We start from the raw sequence: 21,298 nt of genomic DNA, 5'->3' as shown, positions 1-21,298 counted from the left end.
GGGTTTAGTTAAATATTCAGTATTACATTAATGCAAGGATGAGGGTAACTCTTTCACTGCAAGTGAAATCGAACTCAGCTATTGCATAAACATGCTAGGAGAGTCTGTCACCAAGGGGTCATGGCATTTAGTCCTGAAGAACTCCCCAAGGGACAAGAGATCAGCCAACAGATTTAACTAGTTCAGCACCAAAAAAAGAACACTAGATGCATTTGTTGCAGACTAGTATGAATTTATAATTAATACACCTTCTGTTAAGATAGTAATTCCATGTAACGTATGGAAAACAGACAGAGACACACACAAACACATACTTTCGGAAGTCTTCCTTTATGAAATCTTCTGTTTGTTTAATCTAAAACTAGAGTCTTGGATGTAATGTAAGGGAGTTTTACTTTACTAAGAGGGTATTAGATACGTGGAGCCATCTCCCTGCGGAAGTGGTAGAGACTAATTCAGTGTTGGAATTTAAAGCATAATGCTATCCAGAATCTAAGAGAAGACCAAGGATTAAACTCTCAGTTTTTACAACAGCAAAAAAGGGCAGACTAGATGGGCTTAATGGTTCTCATCCGCGGTACAATTGTATGTTTCCAAGTAGTGCAGATCAGTCTTCTAACCAGACTTAAAGTCCACTTAAGGCTGTTAACGGTTTGTGATGTGAACGCTGATGCAAATGGGTCAGCGGGGATAACATTACAGCCATTACTCTTTAAGAGAACTGTGTGACCGACAAGTGCCGTGCACAATCAGCCAGTGTTCAACTCCCCGGCTCACGGTGTGGCTTTTAAAACCATTCTATTAAGCTTTTGGGAGCCGGGGCTGTCAGAAGCTCTGCCAGTGGAGCAAGTGGTGAGTGTGCGTCTGTCTGTGTGTGTGGGGGAGTGTGTGTGTGTGTATGCGTGTGTGGGGGAGTGTGTGTGTGTGTGTATGCGTGTGTGGGTCTGGCTCACTCCTCCCACTCTGCTGCTCGGTACAGTTGTACACTCTGAGCCGTGGATCATTTTGTTGACAAAGTGTAGACATGAGTGAATGAACTCCTACTATCGGAAGAAGACAGTGCTGGATGCCTTGTAGACGACACGGCACTTCATACACCTCCACAGGACCTTTTAACTTAGCAGGTCCATCCCGGGGATCATTGGATGGGATTGATCAGGCGTGACAGCACTCCCTGTCTGTAATGCCATAACACTCATAGCTTTCTACAGAGCTGCTGATCATCTCCTGGATGTGTACTGGACGACTCCTCTTCTTATCTAGAAGACAACTTTTGTCTCCCTTGATTTCATTTTCAGCTGACATAACAGGTTAGTGTATTTTCTTACAGTTTCCTTAACAGTCATCAGGCTACTAGAATAATGATGATAGAAAAAGTAATTTTAGAACTGGATGCCTGCAGACAGTGTAATGGATTGAGTGAGTAGCGTACACCTGCACAATAGCCTTTTACATCGCTATTTCTATATTATTATATATGCGAGGGATATGAGTATTACCTAAACTCACAATCTTATTAGCATTGCTACATTGAAAGCAACCATCTGCTCAGGGATTGTTGGATATGATGCAATGATCCTGGCAATAGGAAATACTATGATATTTATTAAGGACGAGGGGGTTTCTACCGATACTAAATCTTTGGGATTGCACAACCTTCAATACAACAGCAACTTGTCCTGTCTTTGGTTTCTTGTCCTGTGCCAGTTTCCTTTGAGAGGTACAATGTTAACGTGTATACTACATATATGTTATAAATTACTGTAATGAGACACACACCCTATAATTACACTATACCAATAGTATATACTTAGAATTTAAACTTATTTGTAGTTTTAATCCCAATGGGACAGTAATGTATTCAGCTTCCTAAAAGTTTGTGCCAGTTGACTTTAAACATGTTACTTTAACTATATATATATATATATATATATCAAAGTGTTATTTATGTGTAGGCACTGATCTATCTATCTATCTATCTATCTATCTATCTATCTATCTATCTATCTATCTATCTATCTGTCTGTCTGTCTGTCTGTCTGTCTAAACCTTTAGCAGCCCATATTTTTATTCTGAAATGTATTATAGACAAGTATATACAAGACTGGTGGTTTGGAAAGTACTGTAATAGCCTCCTGGGGAAAATATCTTTAAAGTATCTTGCTGTTATTTTATACACTGCTTAATGTCACTCCAGACTTCCTCAGTTTTTGGAGAAGCATAGTCTTTAATTGTATACCATGAATATTTTAGTACAATCTATGCATTTATTTATGTCCCTGGAAACATTCTCTGATGATTCAGTAGGATTGGCAGCCAGTTATAATTGATGACCATGGTGAATAGTCTGAATTTTAACACTTTTAACTTTGGTTGTAACATGTGATAATATTTTCAACAGGCTAGTGAAAACATAACAAGAAAGGAATTTTAATAACATTTAATTGTAATTTAGCATTACTGCCAACTGCCCTTCATTTAAAGGGGGGTCATCAAGTTTTATCTGGACACAGTTATTACTTGAATCAGTTTTATGTTTAAACCTGGAAAACACTTGTTCTGTTTTAAGATTAATACAATGATTTGCACCTTTTTATTACCCCTATAAACTGTAATGCTATTACTTAAGGTGTGATAATTGTAATCCTCAGTATATTGGTATGTTTAACAAATATCTGCTTTATAGTGCAAGGGAAGCACTTTTGCCTTCTCTGTGTATCCTGTGGGTTCCATTCTATATTCTGTTAAAGAACATATTTAATGCAGTTTACTATGGTTTATGAGAATACACATCCACATTATAGTAATACCAATGGCAATCTATGTGGGACTGTGTTGCTTTCACAAACATAGCTTGAATCCTGGAAGTCAGGTAAAGCTCAAACAGGATATTGCTTGTTAGTTAGATGGGATTCTTCAGTTTCTGTCTTATGTCATCGCTTTACTGTGCTAATACACAAGAACTAGACACCTGTTTATTTAAAAAGTTGCGTTCACACACTTGGTGTGTTAGGTTGACAAGCTACAACAGATCTGTAATGCTTGCAACAGTAATACCACTATGGGGTTCTGTTTAATACAAGTGTGAGTATGGTGATGACAGCCGGCCACAAAAACAACAGTAAACCTATACTTTGGACATTTCATGTTTATGATATATTGATGATTTTTTTTGTTATTTTTTTATTCTTATATTTACTAAGTGTACCTGCTGCATAAGATGTTTGTGACACATTGCCATTTAGTGATAGGTTTGATATCTGTGAGATTTCACTTCTTCTAAGGCCCATACTCCATTCTCACTTCAGACACATTTTAATCTCTTGGAGATTTGCTAGTAATTTGAGGAAGAGTCTTGAAAAATATGGCCTTGCTTTTGGTGTTACTTTTTATAAACAATTCATGAGATTTGATCTATAACAGAGCTGCTTCCTTCCAAAGGGATTTGTGATGTTTTACTAAGTATCCTTGTTTGTAACCATATAACACAACAGTTCCAGAGAAAAATTAACCCTTTAGCCATGGTGTTTGGTATGAAACTCCACTTCTCTGGCATTAAAGGGTTTAGTAACAGAGGGGCAGTAAAAACACATGCATTTATATCTTCCAGCATTACCTTATTCATTCCAGTAGTGTAGATTATTTTCGCAACACTTTTACGGTCCCTGCTGTTCTAATGCTTCCTTATCATCTTCATGCAGCCTTCACACAGAAGTTAACAAACAACAATTGTTCTCTGCTTTCAATTCTTGTAATAACATGTTACACCAGTGGACCAGTTCAAAGATTTCATTTGTTAGAGCAACCTTCTGTGTATTAGGTATTCTTAAAGGGGCAGTTTAATGCTCCACACAGCTTCACAAAACATAAATGCATATTAAAATACTTAGTTTACTATTTAATATGCATAATTGTAATATCCTCAGGAATGTAAGCTTGCGGGCAGGTCCATCTTTACGTAGCGTATCGGTTTGTCTTAGTCTGTTAATTCTAATTGTTTCATTCCGCTTGAAAATATGTATTGTAAGAAGAGCTGTGTAAATTGTTTCCTATATAAATAAAAGATAATAATATTAATACATTTATGACATACCTTTTGAAGATGCTGCATCATAAAGCCTCTTCTGTGTTCCACAGTTCGCACAGTAAATTGCTGTCAGGAAAGAGCCCCATTGAAATCAATGAGAGCGCTTTCTGTGCATGAGTGGGTTGCGGGTCTTATTAGACCCGATGGAACGCTCCTATAAGCCAATAGGGAGTCCTGCAGAGGAACGCAACATTGGAAAGTAAAGTATGGAATGAAAAGAGCAAATCCATAGAGGGGATTCTGGTGTATATCTGTATGCATTTACATTTTGCATTAAAAATGCTAATTTGAAGGTTACACTTGGCTATCACTTGCATTTAAGTGCATGTGAGGGCTGGAGGGCTTATAACAGAAATATCAGGAAGCATATTAATGCTGGCCAGAAGAAACTTTCTCTAGTCACTTTGGCCTGTATATTTATCACACAACTCCATCAACGCCCCAGCATTTTTAAATAGGTAATGCACAATTTGCAGAAAGATAATGTTATCTACTTAACCGTAACCTCACCCATCTCCAATATGTACTACAAAGGACAGGATCACTAACTCAGGCAAGTGGTGCTGGCTTTTCACAGAGCGGTTCACTTATTCCTTAAATTCCTATAGTGGTCGTTGATTACTACTGAAATTGTGCCAGAAGACCTGTTGAGTTGTTGCACAGCAGGGAACAATGAGACAAAATGCAGGTGTGTATTATGTCAGGCCTGCCGCATAGAATCAGAGTTCGAAGACCAATAACTGTCAGGGCGAAAGCACAGTTACACAAAGCACAAAATGCAGACAAATTATCCAATTTACTGATTCTCTAAATAATTTATAGTGGTAACTGTAGGAGGCTAAAGTCACCCCACTAACTTTGGGGCAAAACAGAAGCTGAATTTAATGGCAGAAAAGAACCATTCGGCCCATTTTCTCAAGTTTTTCTTTATTTTAAAAATGTTTAAAGTCCCTCCTTGTCTTCGCCGCTACCACTTCTGCTGAGAGGCAGTTCCACGCATCTACCACCCTCTCTATAAAGTAAAATCTACTTACTTCATATCTGTGCTTCAAATATGTCAATAGTTTGTCCCTTCTGAGAAAACCCTCTGATAATTTCTGGCAGACTCATAGGGATGCTTCATATTTGTAGCATGAACAAACATTTGAATGTAAATTAGTTGCAGTTGTATTGCTATTGTGAAACACTTTATTCTCACTGAGATTGACCTTTTTATATGACATGCAGATGGTCTTAACAAGGTAGAGTTTCAAAAAAATAAGTATTGATGCATTAAATTGCGGGTAAAGTTTCCCTCTATGTGGTAAATGTTGTTTGCAACATTTCAATTCGCTGACTTAACTATATATCATGAAGAGCCAACCCTGACTCTTCTTCTGCAATAAAAGACCAAGTTGTCCTTGTATGACGCATAGTACGTTTTTTTTTGTAATGTTTCCTTCCATCTCTGTAACTATATATGCAGGGCCAACCCAGCCCTTCTTGCAAACATAGTTATGTTATCATAACATTAAACTGTAATTTAAGAATGAATCCTAATTATTGAACATTGATGCATCTGGAGAAAGTGTTAACGCCTTTCCCTAAACAATAGATCATTATATGGTCTTATTTTATAATCTGATCATCCAAAGAGTTGTTAATACAGCCTCCTACACATTTTGGAATTGCAATATATTATCTACTCCTTCATACATGTAGCTATATGTAATCTCTTGCCCCCATCGGTCAAAGATGAATAAAGTGGAACATTAATGACTTTGACTCAAACATCACATTATAAAATTAGTGTGGGAGGTTACTGCTTTAACTTTAAAGGATTATGGCCGTACATTTTATTGAGGGTATATGTATATTATCGCACACAAAAGTAATATGATGGATGATGTGAGAGAAAAGACATGACAGAAACCTTTAAATACCTATGGAACGCTAGGGAGCACAGTCCTCTAGAATGTAATGGCTCATTGGAAATTCCATGGAAAATATCATGTGAGCATTTTAGTATGTGTAGCGTATATTTGCAGCGTCTTGTAGTATCATTCAGCATATTCTATTTGTGCCCCCTGCCCACCTATAACACATAGTAAAGTTTTGCTTGAAAGCCTAGTTAATAAGCCCCTTTTTGTATAATTATACGCAAACATAACAAGTATAAGATTAGTTATTTTTTTTTATTATAACTTTAACCAAGGATTGTTTTGTAAATGTCTCAACAAAACAATCATCTCGTATCATTTTAATGCCCTCCCATCTCTACCCCAATGGTTTAGTGCTAGTAGTGAAAGTCAATATGGTACAATGTGTTGGTGGTCTTTGTGCAATACAATCTTGGTTGCATTTCCATGGCAACTCCATGACAAAAATAAGTCGTGAGAATCGTTTAAAACATATAGGCTTATTCTTCTAACACTGTGGCTCCTAGTCCGTGAAATCAATAAGTGATTATTAGATTTATTATATGTAATAATTGTATCTGTTATCTTCTCCATATGTGCAACTTAGTAGACATCCTTGTTTTGTATGTGAAGGCACAAACGGAATCCTTTTAGGTTGTAGCAGCAGATGACTGCCAATGATTTGCGTTAAACCCCTCCTTTCAGTTTGCAAAGACTCTTATATAAGCATATCTGGTTTTTAGAAAGCCGTGTATAATTGCTGTTGTATACCATCGAACTATGATCCTGTCAAATTCCTTTTCAAAGGACACAAGTCTATCATAAAAGAGTCATGCCATTTTCAATTCAAATCACAATAGACGTAGACGAAGAACATGAGGAAGTAGCCAGAGGGGATTCATTCCTGGGCGAGATGGAACAAAGGCAGCGGAGACAACATGATGTTTATGAAAGACAGATAACACTTTAAATGAGTCACTATAAAAGTCCATTGACTTAGCGGCTTGGAATGAAAAGCATATCATCCAAAAAAAGCTTGAACCTGCTAATTACAATGGAGACAGCATTTATCTTAATTATCAGATAAGAAAGCATTATTTTTGTATTTTATTGATGTCATTCAATATATTACAGGATGGAATTCCACTAAGATTAAGGGATCACTAATTTATTTAAAATAACAAATCAAGAAAGTTTGAATAATTCTATTATTTAATGAATTGTCATTTTCCTGGAACTGTTGTAAACATCTGCTTGTATTTAAGAATTTGCATTAAACTGTTTTTGATCTGATAAAATGATTTAGATATTTACTAATGGTTTCCAATGCTCCATGCTGAGACGTAGGTGCATGTTTCCCATCACAGACAGATCCATTCACAACACATGTTTTTGTTGCTCTTCCATGTTATATCTCCTCTCTTTTTACCATGCGCAGTGCCCCTGTTTCTCATTGCATCGTTTTGAAGGAGAATCTCATGTTAGCTTATTATCACTACTGGAATATATTGTTAATTGCTTTATTGTGCCATTACATAGTTTGTACTTACGACTCATTATCAAAAAAATAATCGTTAATGAGATTCCCTTTATCAGATAAAAATCCTACACGTAATAACGTAGCGTTTGTCTTCAAATAGATAAGTGAACAAATAATACACATAAGTAAAAGTGATAACACGATGTACAGGTTATTATGACTTCAAAGGGCTATAGAGTGAATCATAATCCAAGGGTTTTTCTCAGCACCCATATGTCAATAAAAGGGACGGTTGTTAGAATATCCCTGTCTTCAGACAGGGAGTTTCTTAAAAACAATTATGTTGGTGACTGATTTACTATTTGTAAAACATTAACAAGATATAACTTTCCACATGCATGACCTCAAAGTAGAAAATATGGAAAGTAAAAACTTGGCTTAAAGTGTGTTCTGCTAAATTAACAGGTGACTTTTTGTAGTACATTTCTATGGAATATAATTTGTGATCTGGTATTCTTCTTTAAATATTTTTTGTATAACTGTTTAGATTGCACGTCATTTGCCTTTACGCGTTTCAAGTTATTTTTTAATTATTTTATTTTAACAGTTTTTAGTAAATGGGTGTGTAAATGTAATTTCTTTCTTTCCATAGCATTCTATTTTATTTATTTTTTTACATATTTTTTGCTAGACCATATCCATCACATTGACCTGAAGAGAATTTAAGGTCATCTTATGATCAAAATGCAAGATCAGAGCTGTCCTATTTTGAAAATAGCTTTGAAGTGTCTAAAATGAAGATATATTCACCTTCGCACAATATAACATTCCTGTCATTAGTGTTTCAAAGGTTTGAGTTGTGTAGCATTGAAAGGGAAATCATAAAAATCCTGCACTCGTTTCCGTATCATTCGTATTGGTTATTAGACAGGAATATTTACAGAGATAAGGTTGGAGCACTTTAACAGTCTATAAAGTTTCCACAAAGGTAAAAGCATCGTCAGCAAATGTCTCAATAAACCTCTTAAAAAAGAATAGTGGCTTCATTTTGATTGGCTTATGCAAGAAGAATCATTGGCAAAGGTTCAAACAAAGTGGTTTGAGAAAATAAAAAAAGGAATAATCGGGCTAGGTAGAGAATTGTTAGCGCCTCTGGGCAACGGTGAGAACTATCTTTCCATATATGAATTCATATTGACTCTTAAATACCTTGCTGACATATATATATATATATATATATATATATGACCATATTTTGATCTGTTGAGGCTCCTGGCAATTGTTGCTTCTTAAAGCATGATTTGTTTACACATGTCTGCTAAATGAATATATGATACAATTGCGAAGGGAATCTGTTCAAGAGAAAATGTAAAAATAGATAAATAATAAAAATAGAAAAAAAATATATAGCGATACTGTCATTTTGATCTGGCCTTCTTTGTCACAAAACTGGGATCAAAGTGGGAATATAAAAAAAAGCAGGTGTTGATGTTCACAGCGGCCCTGTGACAATAATTGTTCCAAAGCATATCAATGGAAGGCTTTTTTTCTGGGAAGTATCTTTTGTGTACTTGCTCAACAATTTTTGGACACCTAGAGATACATTTCTATTCCCTTCAGTAGGAATTGATATTTAAAGAAATGCGGGGGTTTTGCAACCAGAACATTCCTTTATTTTTTATTATAAAGCTGTTGTGTCCATACTGCTAACATTGCATGAAAGAATAATAGCTTATTGATGCTCCGGAATTTGATGGCGCTATGTAAAACAATAACTAATAATAATAAAAATAAAAATGTAAGATTAATTTCAACAAGTCACCACATTATCTTATCAAGCCAATGTTATAAAAAGGAATCTTATATGCTATTTATCACTAAAATGTGTTCAGCGCCTTTTTTTTCTGGATCAGTTATAAGGGAAATGAGTGTACATTCCATCAGTGAGCTTAGTCTCTGGGCTCAGTTGATTAGCGCTCTGAATTTAATGTCTGGATGACTCACCCAAATACATAATGTTTAATAAATGTGAAAGTATTCATTTACACCATGTCTGGCGATTCTGGCTTGTTTCCTTACAGTCAGTTTTCCATATTGACACTACAAACTGTAATACACAACCATTTAAAAGGTCGAGTAATTATATATAAATACCCTTGAAAATGTATAATATTTTAATGATGAAATTCATTAGCAGCCTAAACAGAAAAAGCACTAATGAAGCACAACTGTTAAAATATATCGTTTTTAAGCAAAGCACGATAATCCTTACTGCCAAAATCAACACACTCCTATTCGGGTAACCTGACATTTGAAGCAAGAATCACAAATTACTATTTTTCTCACTTGCACTGTTTGCCAGATGGAATATATTCATTTTTTTCATGTACCTACACAGGTTTGCGTGCCAGCAAGTTTAGTTATTTGCCTTTTTAAAATAATTTTGCTTCCTTAATTCTGGTCTGACTGAATAACAGTGGTTTATATGATTGGGAAATAGAAATATAGTCCATGCTGACCACATGGCCAGATCAAATGCTTAGCTAAACACCGAGGTAAGATTTATTACAACTCACAAGGAAATACATTGTGTGTTTACAGTTAGTGTAAATATAAAAAATTAAAAAAGTGAATTGTAGACCACAATGCATAGGAAAAAAAAGGGATTAGGCCAGTGTAAGGAAACAAATACAGCCGTATCAATGTTTCTATACATTTGACTCTCAATCGTGTCTAATCTCATATATTTATTTAATTAAACCCTCACTCTCTTTTGTTTTGGAGGTTTATTGTGTTCATGAATTATATAATCCCTCGCTTGATTCGACAGCCATTTTTAAATTGTAGCATATAAATACACAAGGAGATATACAACCTCTACCGTTGGTATGCATTTTACTTTAATCCCCCATTTATCCGTGGTCAAACTAGGATTAATTAAAATGGGTTTAACCGCCGTTACATCTTTCATCTGACTTCAAAGAAGGTAATCAACATCCTGTATCAAATATCATTTAAAGAGAACAGCAGACTTGTGAAAGGGAGATAATTTGTTAAAATCTGTCCACAGCAGCTGCATTTTTATTGGATGTATCTCCATTTATCTAGGTTTTGAAGTAAAAAAGTGATTGAATAATATTTCAGAGTAACAAATTTGCCCATGCTAAAACACTGTGATATAGTGTACAAGGCAAATATAAGATTGTTACAATAACCATAATATAACATAGAATAAAACAGTTCAAATCACTACCTCCATATGGTAGTGGATGAAGTAAGGGTAAGGTAATCATTGATTCTGAAACACCCACAAACAGTAATGTGTCAGTACCCCACCAAATACTACCGGCTGTAAGCCACCCAACACAGTGAGTTGGGACTTCTACCCATGCCAGGTTATGCTACCCTTCCACCTATGCTCCAGCCTTCACCTTATCTATGTGTAAGCGGTCCCCCTTGGTGACCCAAATTCCTCTACCCCTTTTTAGTCCTCTGACGTGCTTGTTTTCTAAGAATTCAGAATGTCTGCCACATGTGACGGTATCACAGGGTTTTACAGCCTGAAATTCACAATGATGTGTATAGCAATAAATTAAAATGTGTAAATAAAAGACCCCTTTCTTCTTAAAGCTGCACTCACATAAATGTCCAATAAAATCCCCCAAAAAGTATCAGTTAAACTCCGCCCGGCCACACATCTAACTACACTTACACACACTCTATCGTTAAATATATATATACCAAAAACATGCCTCTCATTAAGCACTGTCTCATGCAAAATGTATGATGTCTTTGTGTACCTCGTGCTAACAATGTGAGACTATTGGATGTTTAGCTTTGTTTTATAACACACTTAAAAAGCTTGTAGTGCGAAATGTGTTTGTTTTTCTCTTTTCTCTGTCTCTCACCCCCTATCTACTGCTAAGATGAACTGCAAGTTACTATTGAGTTTTTAAATCTTCACCCTTCCCCAGATTGTGGCTTGTTTCATCTCTCAAAGAAACACTTAAGGTTCTTTACAAGTCTGGTAAGAAGATGTATCTGCACAAGTACTATAAACCCCTTGCGTCCTGATACCAAGAGAAATTTAACAGGGAGGATAAACATTAATGAAGAAGTTGTTAACCCTTTCTGGAAAGAACATTTGCATTTGTTTGTGGGTATATTTATGTATGCAATATACAGTATATAATATATACTTATTAGAGATGGACGAGCCAGCTCAGGCTTAGGGAAATTCCTCACTAGCATCCATACCAAAATACTAAAGAAGACTTTGAACTGACACAACCTTAGCTTGTACACTCCTCCACCCAAGCTGGGCTGAGCCAATGCAATTTTCTCTGGGTTTATATATTCTTTGGAACATGATAGAACACATGGTATAGCATATGCAAAGCACAACCGACCTACACTATGTTTATGTGTTTATTAAATGCATGATTCACGGCGCATGGGTGTTGCCTGTGCAGCAATTGCGATGTATAATTACTAAGCCTCCCTGCTCATGATTCCATAGAGAATGACCCAGAGTGCAACGTTCAAATATTCCAAACTGCCTCAGGATTTAGAAATGGAAAACTGAAACAGTAGCCGCTCCAAAAGAAGCAAAGAGATCATAATAAAAAGTAAAAAAAAAACACGTCCTGTTTTCCACATTATTACTGGAAGATTTGATCAAATCAGCTGCAACCATTTTTTAGCCTTTCAGCTCAGAGATGTGCACACATTTATTATTTGAATTGCTAAGTGTGACCTCACCGTCATTCGTTAAAGTTTTCCATAGATCTGGAAGAAATTGACTTAGTCTGGTATGTGGTTTAAGTTAAGCCAAATGTTAGTGTCGGAGCATCCAGTATGTATATATTATTTATCTGAACAGAGCATATATATATATATATATATATATATATATATATATATATATATGTGTGTGTGTGTGTGTATGTATATTACACTTATACATACATACTCTTGATACTTTTTTTTTGTTGCATGTTCTTAATCCATCCATCTTTCCTGTAATGTACTCCCTGTCCCATTACAAAATCCCCACACGCCATTGTTTCTGGATAGCTGTGGGTTGGTTAGGCAATGGCACATTCCTAACGCATTGTCCCTTAGCTCTGCCAGAACCCATCCATGCCAATATCATGTTAGCATGTTAACATATCATCAGTCCGCAGAGTGCGTCACATTTAAACATATACGGTTGTATCTGAGTTCTATTCTGAATGACTGCTGACTTGCTGTGTTGGGGAGAATCTCACCACAAAAGAAATGGCAGTGATTTTCCAATACAAATTAAGAGCAGATTTCACTCTGCTGTATCATGGATTCTACAAGTGTTAATATTTAGTGTGTGTGACATGAAATATCTCCATTGTAATAGTTCCTCACACCTCTGCTGGTGCACCATTCCACGAATCCACAGCATATTTTCCTAAGCAAATTTATGAACACTTCTACTCAACCTTCATAGCATGCCCCCTTGTTCTAGTCTGTACCTGTTTTAAATGACACAATATATTAGCAGGTTATGTAATATCCACTCTCAGCTCGAAGCTATACATATTAAGAAGTGTCAGTCCTTTGATATGTGTTATTATGTATACCATTCTGCAAATCATCTTTAAAAGCACAACTGACAACACAGACATAAGACTTGACACTATAATTATCAGAATGGCAGGTTGTTGTTTTTTTTGGTACAAAGAGTATAGCTTTAGTTTATTACTAAGCAAAACACAATTAATATTAATATTTATTTCAGTAACTAGATACAGTTGAAACTTGTTGAGTTTCAAACCTAGGGCTCCAAACCTTTTTGAGAAACACTTCCATGTTGAAAAAGTGAACAGAATGGTATATTATGCACATCACATGCAATATTTATCCTTTGTTTCTAAATAATGTAGCAGACAATCTACATCAGTAAGAGATAATGGGGTAATCATGGCTGCTCAGATACAAACATGTATATTTCTAAAATCAATAATTATATCCCATATAATCCGGCCCTTAATGCTTATTAATAAATCATGCCTGCATGAGCATAAGTGTATCTTGTTCTGGTGGAATATCATAATCAAATATACACAAAAACAGAAAAAAATAAGTTTGTAACATTTTTGGTGATCACATTTAATTAATGATAACTTGCTGCAAATGTCACCGTATGCTTTTTCTTTACCCTGATATGGCTGAGCTCCCTCCTCCATCTATCTTAGTCCTCAAGTCCCTACCTCCAGGGTCTTTTACATTTAACATTTACATAGATATTTTTGACTGTTTTACCTCAAATCATATGCATATATATCCCTATCTAATAATATACACTTAGACTACTTTTGATCCCATGATGTTTTATTATTAATATTATTATTACATTAAAGCCCTTATTAGAATGCCAGAATCTTAATTCATATTACATATATTAAATAGAGAAAATTTATTGTGTTTCTCTTTTGCTTGTTTGATACACAAATATCTAAAACCGATGCAAGCAGCTGTTGACATAGGAGATGTAAGATGCTGGGATAAGAGATGTAATGTGGTCATACATAGAGAGAACTACCTTCTGGCCACCTCACTCCAAAATATACTAAAATTGTACATTACTTTGACTGAGGCCTTCAATAAATAAAGGAATGGGACAAATTCTGCTGTAGTTACCTTTCCAAAAATGATACAGAGTGCTTTTTGTAGTGTATGTTACATTTATTAGAAAGTATTTAGCTTATATGATGAAAAACAAATTACATGATTTACAATAAGCATGCAATTCTTTAATTATCTAGTGCTTAAACTGTCTCCAAATGAAGTATGTATTGTTTGAATAATACAAATTGTTTTACGATTTTAGACTGGAAATGTTATTCCATTGAGTAAACAAGTGAAAGATTATATCTGTGGATATTTAACCAGAAACAATTTCACTAAAGAAAGTAAATGTCTAGACGTCAGCTGCATGGGCAATATCAGATAATGTCTGATAATAGTTGCCCATTAGTCCAGCCAAATAAATAGTAGTAATGCAATATACCTACTTGGATGAGGCCACGTGTAATGCACCCTAACTTGCATTGATAAACACTTAAATTTATGGTTTGGGTTTTAATCTGGGCGTTATCCTTTCAGGCCCACTGGTTGTGTATGAATAGACTGGACAATGGTATAAACTATACTAAGGGACAAGCAAGGAGATTCATGATTATTTAATATCTACACTCTCTGCGCCGCTTAATGCAGATGTTACCCACAGCTAGCGGCTTTTAAAGGGGTAATCATAGGGGTTGCAACCTGCATAGTAATGGAAATAAATCACATTGGTCATCTTTCAATCTTAGCTACAGTTAAATAGAAGGTCAATGACTTATTGACAAGGCAAGCCCATATGGTTAGTAATTTCATTACACTTTTAGAAACTGTTAACTATAGATGCTACACCCAATCTACGTGCTCATAAGCTCAGCAGTACATCATACAAGTTACAATGGTTATATGCCCTCTAACCTCTGTTTCCTATCCCTGTTCTCAACCCATACCTTCTCCAGTCACATAGTACAGCCTATATAAAATGTATTACTTTATGCATTATTATACTGAGCTGCACTGTATTCTGGTCTTACCGAATTAATAGTTATAAGAAACAATGTTTTCATTTTTGCCCCAAATCTCTGATAATTCCGGATATTATAAACAGAATGTTATGATATTTTCAATGGACCTTACAACCACACTAGGTTCAATGAGATTACATTTGTGTCTAAAATAAAGCACATTTATATCTTAAACAAATACTGTGCTATGGTTTTGCTAGTAAAAGTCTTGGCATTGCAGTGTATATTGAGACCCTGGCCTGTTGAGCTCAGCATCCGTATTCATGAATAATTAATAGTCTAGTCTACTTTCACTTGTCCATTGGGAATATGCCGATTCCATATCTATAAATCCAAGGCTAGTTGAATCAATATTTAGCTTAACAAAATGACAAACTAACCAATGAAGCATTCATCGTTGTAGAATTAATGTAAAATGCAGAATTAATGTAAAAGCTTAGTTTCATGGCTTGCTGTTTTTTTTTTTATAAATGATTTGTAATTTTGGAAGGCGGTAACATGAAACTTAGAAGAAAAGATTAAAAGACAAATAACCATATATTAGTTTGCTTTTTAAATGCAGAAGCCATCAAACCTAAGCATGCGTAAATATATATATATATATATATATATATATATATATATATATATATATATATATATATATATATATATATATATATATAGCCATGACATAAAGGGTCATTATTTAGTGCTTTCCCCAAGATGGGTCATGAAGCTTGAACATACCTTCCATCATCCAACTCACTAACTACAAGACTGATACATTTAGTGGATATTTCTAGAAAATGGCACATATGCACATGTATATTTAATAGCACACATATGCAACTATAACAATACACAGTTAGAATCCCAAAGGGAATTCTGGACCAAGGTACTATTTTGTCCACTATTTCCTGTTTTATTATTCTATTATTATATTATGTGTGTTTTTTGTTTGACTCATATGTTGGTCAATTGATATTAATTTAAATGATTACATAAAAACTACACTTTAGGTTCCATGTTCCATCTATCTATCTATCTATCTATCTATCTATCTATCATCTTTTTAATATAAGAAGGAGTAACTACATGCACTGGGGATATGCTATCCCTTCCTTACTGTTATATTGTTAGCAGTGTTTCCTTTTTCCTTTCCATCTGTGACTCGGGTTTCTTTAGGAAGTTCATTGACCTGACCCCTGAGGGTGTTATTTACTAAAGTCTTATGTTGCAAAATACAGTAAAATAATAAAAACCATGCAAAAAAAGAACAATGGATGATGGACAGACATCAGAAAAGAATCAACCAATCCATTTTTTTTCATGTTCATAGTTTTAGTTTTACCAGCTTTCACTTTGAGTCATCTAGGACTGATTGCATCACTGGCATTTTGTTTGAGGAGCTAAATATTAATGTGAATTAGGTTGCATAAAAGGTATATGGACAGTGACTAGAATATATTTTATTACAAATACAGCATCTTTATTATTTTCTAGCAGATGGTAGCAACTTGCCAAAACAACTGTATCATTAGGTAGTTGCACAAACAAGTGACAACTGAAAATAGTTATGGGTTATACCTGAAATTAGATCTGTGGTAGATTAGTATTAGAGTATACATAGAATGTCCTTCCTATGCTGCCGTTACTGCCAAGCATTTGTCCCAAGATCTACAATAGAGAGCGCATGCCAAAATCAGCCTGACAATGTTTCAACTATTCCAGGTTATACAGGCTCAGTGTAAAAAGTCTGTGAACTTTCAGCGGATTGGCTTTCCTACTATAACCAAAGTTTTACTGCTGTGCGCGTTACAAGTACGCCTTTGTTCCATGAGCAAGTTTAATTGCAAAATCACACGTTTTCTTAAAAATTTATAAGCATTGACTTAAGTCCGCTTGCATATTTTACTGAAACATGATAAAGAAATAATATTGTAAAAATGGATTTAAAACATACACTTTACATATGGTGTTTGGGTTCCCTTAAACAAAATGCTTCTTTGTTGTTGATGAAGTAAGTGAAGTAAGAAAAAAGGTTGCTACATTTCTGTAAAATATAAAATGTATAAGCATAAGCATGTATCGAGGGATACATTGACACATCTACTAAGGTGTTATTCTGGAGAGTTTTGCAGTACCTAGACTCAGTGGCATGTTCTGTCTTAGGCCTAGGATGCCACGTTCAGCCTGTTAGGAGCTCCTCTCTCTGATCAGAGATCTCCTTTTGTAATCAACCCATAAACACTACGTGCCTAGTCACACATGCTTAAGATGCAGTGCACTGGCATTGCAGCCTCAGAGGTAATTGGTGGTGGCTGCTGGGGTGTTGCTTTATGTCAAACATAGGACAGCTTCCAGCCAAGGAACACCTCTATGTAGACTTCTGAAAAAAATGGACATGACACTCCGTTCTAATCCATGTTGTATCACAGTTTATACCAGTCATCCGATGTACACATATTGGATAAATTCACCTTTCCCCAGTAGCTCAGAACACCATCTCAAATTATAGTTCTTTAATACTCTTCATTTCAGAGTCATTAAGAGTTTCTTTGGTTCTGTCTCAGCTATATTTTTTTTCATAAAACATAGTAGATGAAGAAGATGATGGGGTAGCAGAAGTGGTCATCAGAAGCAGAAATGATCAGCAGAGGAGGAAGGCAAACATTTTGAGAGCATGAGAGAGAAAGTAAACAAAAATGAGAGTTCGGTCTGAAAGTTAAGGCTTTTTGATTGCACAACACAATTAACAATGCATAACAGTCACTCTCCATGTACTCCAAATTCTACCATGTATGGCATTTATTTGAGAAGTTTGACTGTTTTATGTCATCTTATTGTTGAATACTTAGTTATAATCAGAACCATTCCTTATAAAAGTGCTTGTATTTATAACATCACGGTTCAACAAATGAAATTGGCTTTAGGTCAGCATTCTAGGGATATTTTATAAGAACAATCCAAGTGTTAGTGTTGTTCACTGGAAAATAAGCAGATAAGTAATATCATTCTATGTTTTTTTTTTTAGTACACACAAGCCTTTGCTGTCCTTTATGCAAAACAAAATGTAGAAAGTGAAAGTTTTTTTTAAGGAACATTTAATTCTTGTGGGAATGTAAATTACACTGATGACACTGGCCTTTGAAATGCAGCTGCAGATAGAAGCAGCTGGGAGGGATTGCTATGGGATTCTGAGCATTAAGCTGTGTTTTACATCAAAAGATCCCACCTAAGAACTGAAATTCTATGCCGTTCTGTAAAGTATAATTGTAATACACTTATTGGCATGTGGTTCCATAACAAAATATTTGTCACCTACATTTTTTAACTTTAAAAGTCACCTGTTGCATAGATATGTCTATAAGCAGCAATGCATTGGTATAATTAAAATCAACTAATCCAATTGCTTTCAGGGTAGCCACCACCAGAGCCCAGGTCTAGCAGATGTCAGCTCCTACAGGAATGCATTCACTCCATAACTGCCTTATAACAGGGTGAGTTATAAAGCAGTTCACTCAGCCAAGTGGCCAAGTTATAAAGCAGCTCCAAAACACATTGTGCACTTTCCAGTCCTGTCCAAAACATATAAAAATCCATAACCAGAAAGAATACAGGTAGTAAGTAAATGGTGACCAAAGTTATTGGGGTCTGTCACCAATGGGAGAGTTGTCAGGACAGTTGTGTTTCATTGACTTCACTTTACATTGAACTTGGCTGGCCTTGTAAATTGTGTAGTGAAATCACTAAGATTTCTTAAAGGGCTTCTTACACATTGAATTATGCATTGTGCAGGGCCAGTACAACCCTTCACATTAGAGAAACTTGCCATTGTTAGCCCTTCATTAGTGAAGAGAGAGAGAGAGTAAAAAACCCAAACTCTCCTACAAGAATCTTTAAATATGTACAACAGAGGGGCAATTGTCTCCTACCCCTCCCCTACCTTGATAGCCTTCAAGTGAAAGAAGCCCCCTGAAAAATTCACTGAAATGTGAAATGTCTATTTTCTCATACCAATAAAGAAACATTTTACACGCTAATAAATTGGGCAGTAAAAAAAACAAACTTGCCTTCAACTGAAGTTTAACGGAAACATTCAAATAAGATTCTCTTATATAATTAGGGAGCTTTCTTGGACACACAGTACCCACACATCTATATTTGCTCCCAAAAATGTGTTTATGACTATTGCACAGAAAAAATCTGAGTTCTCAGCTGGAGTCCAAGAAGCTACGCATTGTGTTTTAGTGAGAGCATATGGTTTTGCTGCATTTAATTAACCACTGGGTTTTTTTCTTGGAAATGTGGATAATGCATTGGTAAGTGCAATGTTTAGTTTCTTAGAATACTCAACCGACTTCACAATGTCAAATGAGTCTGCTATGGTATATTTGCATTATTTACTGTTTCTTGTTTTGGTTATGTTACAACTCCCAATATTCCAATGCAGGAGAACATATGACATAAAAGCTCTACTTGGCGCTGTAATGCATTTCATAATTGATATTTATGTATAATTCAGGATGTTTATAGATAAAATGCTAATAAGGATGAAAAACAACATACAACAAATAAATGTTATGTTTCTACTTTTTGTGATCAATGTTTTGGACATATGATAAAACTGTTTTAAGAATTTTAGGAGTATTTAGAATTACTCTAACTGCTTTGTATCATCTTCCTTAAATGTATTATAATATACTTATATTTTTGCTTATAGGGAAGTTTCAAGAAAGTGCCATATAACCTACCATGAAAGGGAAACATCACAAATGTCCCGGCAGATGGGTTAAACCACAGCATTCTTCCGCAATGCTATCAGTGCTTTTACTAATGCTCCTGCCAGCAACTGACAGCTTGAAACAGAATATTCCGCGACTTAAGCTCTCCTACAAAGGTAAAAAGTCTTTCACAAATGCACGATACATTTCATGGGCCTTGTTGGAATTTATAATGTCTTTATTTACTGTGGTATCAAGAGATCTTGCACTGCAAACATTTTCCCCCATAAGGCGTTCTGTAAAAAGTATTATTTACCTGAATGTCTGCATACCGATTATGATGTGTAATGACATAATGGAGTACTTTGTCTTAACACTGCAAAATTTTTTTTTAAGTATAAATTAAAGGACATTGCCTTTATACCAAATATGTCATTATTTTGTGGCTGGTACTTGAAGGTACCAGAGCAGATTATTTTACAAAAATTGGCAGCAGCATTGTAGATACATACATGGCTCGTTTCATATTTTGTGTTATGACATACTCAAGGAGAACATGGCTTTTTTAATAAAAATTGTATTTAGGGCATAGACTGTTTTGAGGGATGTAATAGACTTGCCTCCAGTCTGCCTCTGTGGGATTATAATAATTATGATGTGCTTAAAAAAGTAAGCATTTAAATGTGTGAAGTCTATGAAGTCTATGAAGTGAAGTCTATGAAGTGTATTAGAAAAGAGATGCATCACTTATGTCTGAAGCTGCTTCGGTGAATAGAAAGGTGATTTCATGGCTTCAACTGGGCATAGTAATGAAATTAGTTTGCTGAAGTTACAATGAAAAGCAGGCTGCAGAAAACATTGATAAGCAAGTAAGTTGGCAGAAATAGACATATGACATTTCCTAAAACTCAATGTAACATATACATAACAATGGTTGTAACATGTATGCTGGTTGACACAATGCGAGAACAAGATTTCTCTCATGAGAGTTTCCATGAGGTGGAACTCAACTCTATTCATGACATCAACAAAAGATTCTAAGCATCTGTATACTATCCCTTATTTTCAGTCCCTGTATACTTGAAGAACAATGCTAATGTAGACCTATTGTTTTCATTTTACATTTTAAGAATATACATTTTGCATAAATCTGGCAAAAATATTTGGGATTGCACCTCCCTAGGGTTCCCTCTGAATAATGTGGGTGTATTCCTTGTATACCTTATCCTGCCGTGAAATTTCATCATTATGTCTATATGTGTCTTCGCTAAATCCTTGTGATAACATCTTTGTTATGCTACACAAAGTGACAAACCTGGCCTGGCTTAATAATAGAACGTTATCTGAAGCTATTTCTACTATGGTAGTAGAATATGAAATAATTTACCCAGTAAACACATGACTGCTTAGGCCAATTGTACCCTTACATATCAGTAGAATACCTTTACTCTTCCCCAATAAGGCACCAGACACAAATATGTGGGCAATTAACCACTGCCAGCTGA

General features: G+C 35.2%; 1 protein-coding gene across 2 annotated transcripts in view; it reads left to right on the top strand.

Annotated features, from left to right (window-relative positions):
* Nucleotides 1–968: 968 nt before the first annotated feature.
* Nucleotides 969–21,298, top strand: part of SEMA3D (semaphorin 3D) — a 72,097-nt gene continuing 51,767 nt past the window's right edge. Inside the window, exons 1-2 of one of the 2 annotated variants that reach the window (XM_053461990.1) lie at nt 969–1,310; nt 19,793–19,969. In XM_053461990.1, coding sequence (XP_053317965.1) covers nt 19,825–19,969 — 145 coding nt within the window. In that variant the 5' untranslated portion in view covers nt 969–1,310; nt 19,793–19,824. Of the gene's footprint in view, nt 1,317–19,792; nt 19,970–21,298 lie in introns of both variants that reach the window. The other variant, XM_053461989.1, reaches the window with a different exon arrangement.

The sequence above is a fragment of the Spea bombifrons genome, chromosome 4, assembly GCF_027358695.1.
Source record: "Spea bombifrons isolate aSpeBom1 chromosome 4, aSpeBom1.2.pri, whole genome shotgun sequence".
Taxonomy (NCBI): Eukaryota; Metazoa; Chordata; class Amphibia; order Anura; family Pelobatidae; genus Spea; species Spea bombifrons.
This window is presented reverse-complemented; position numbering and strand designations above follow the sequence as displayed.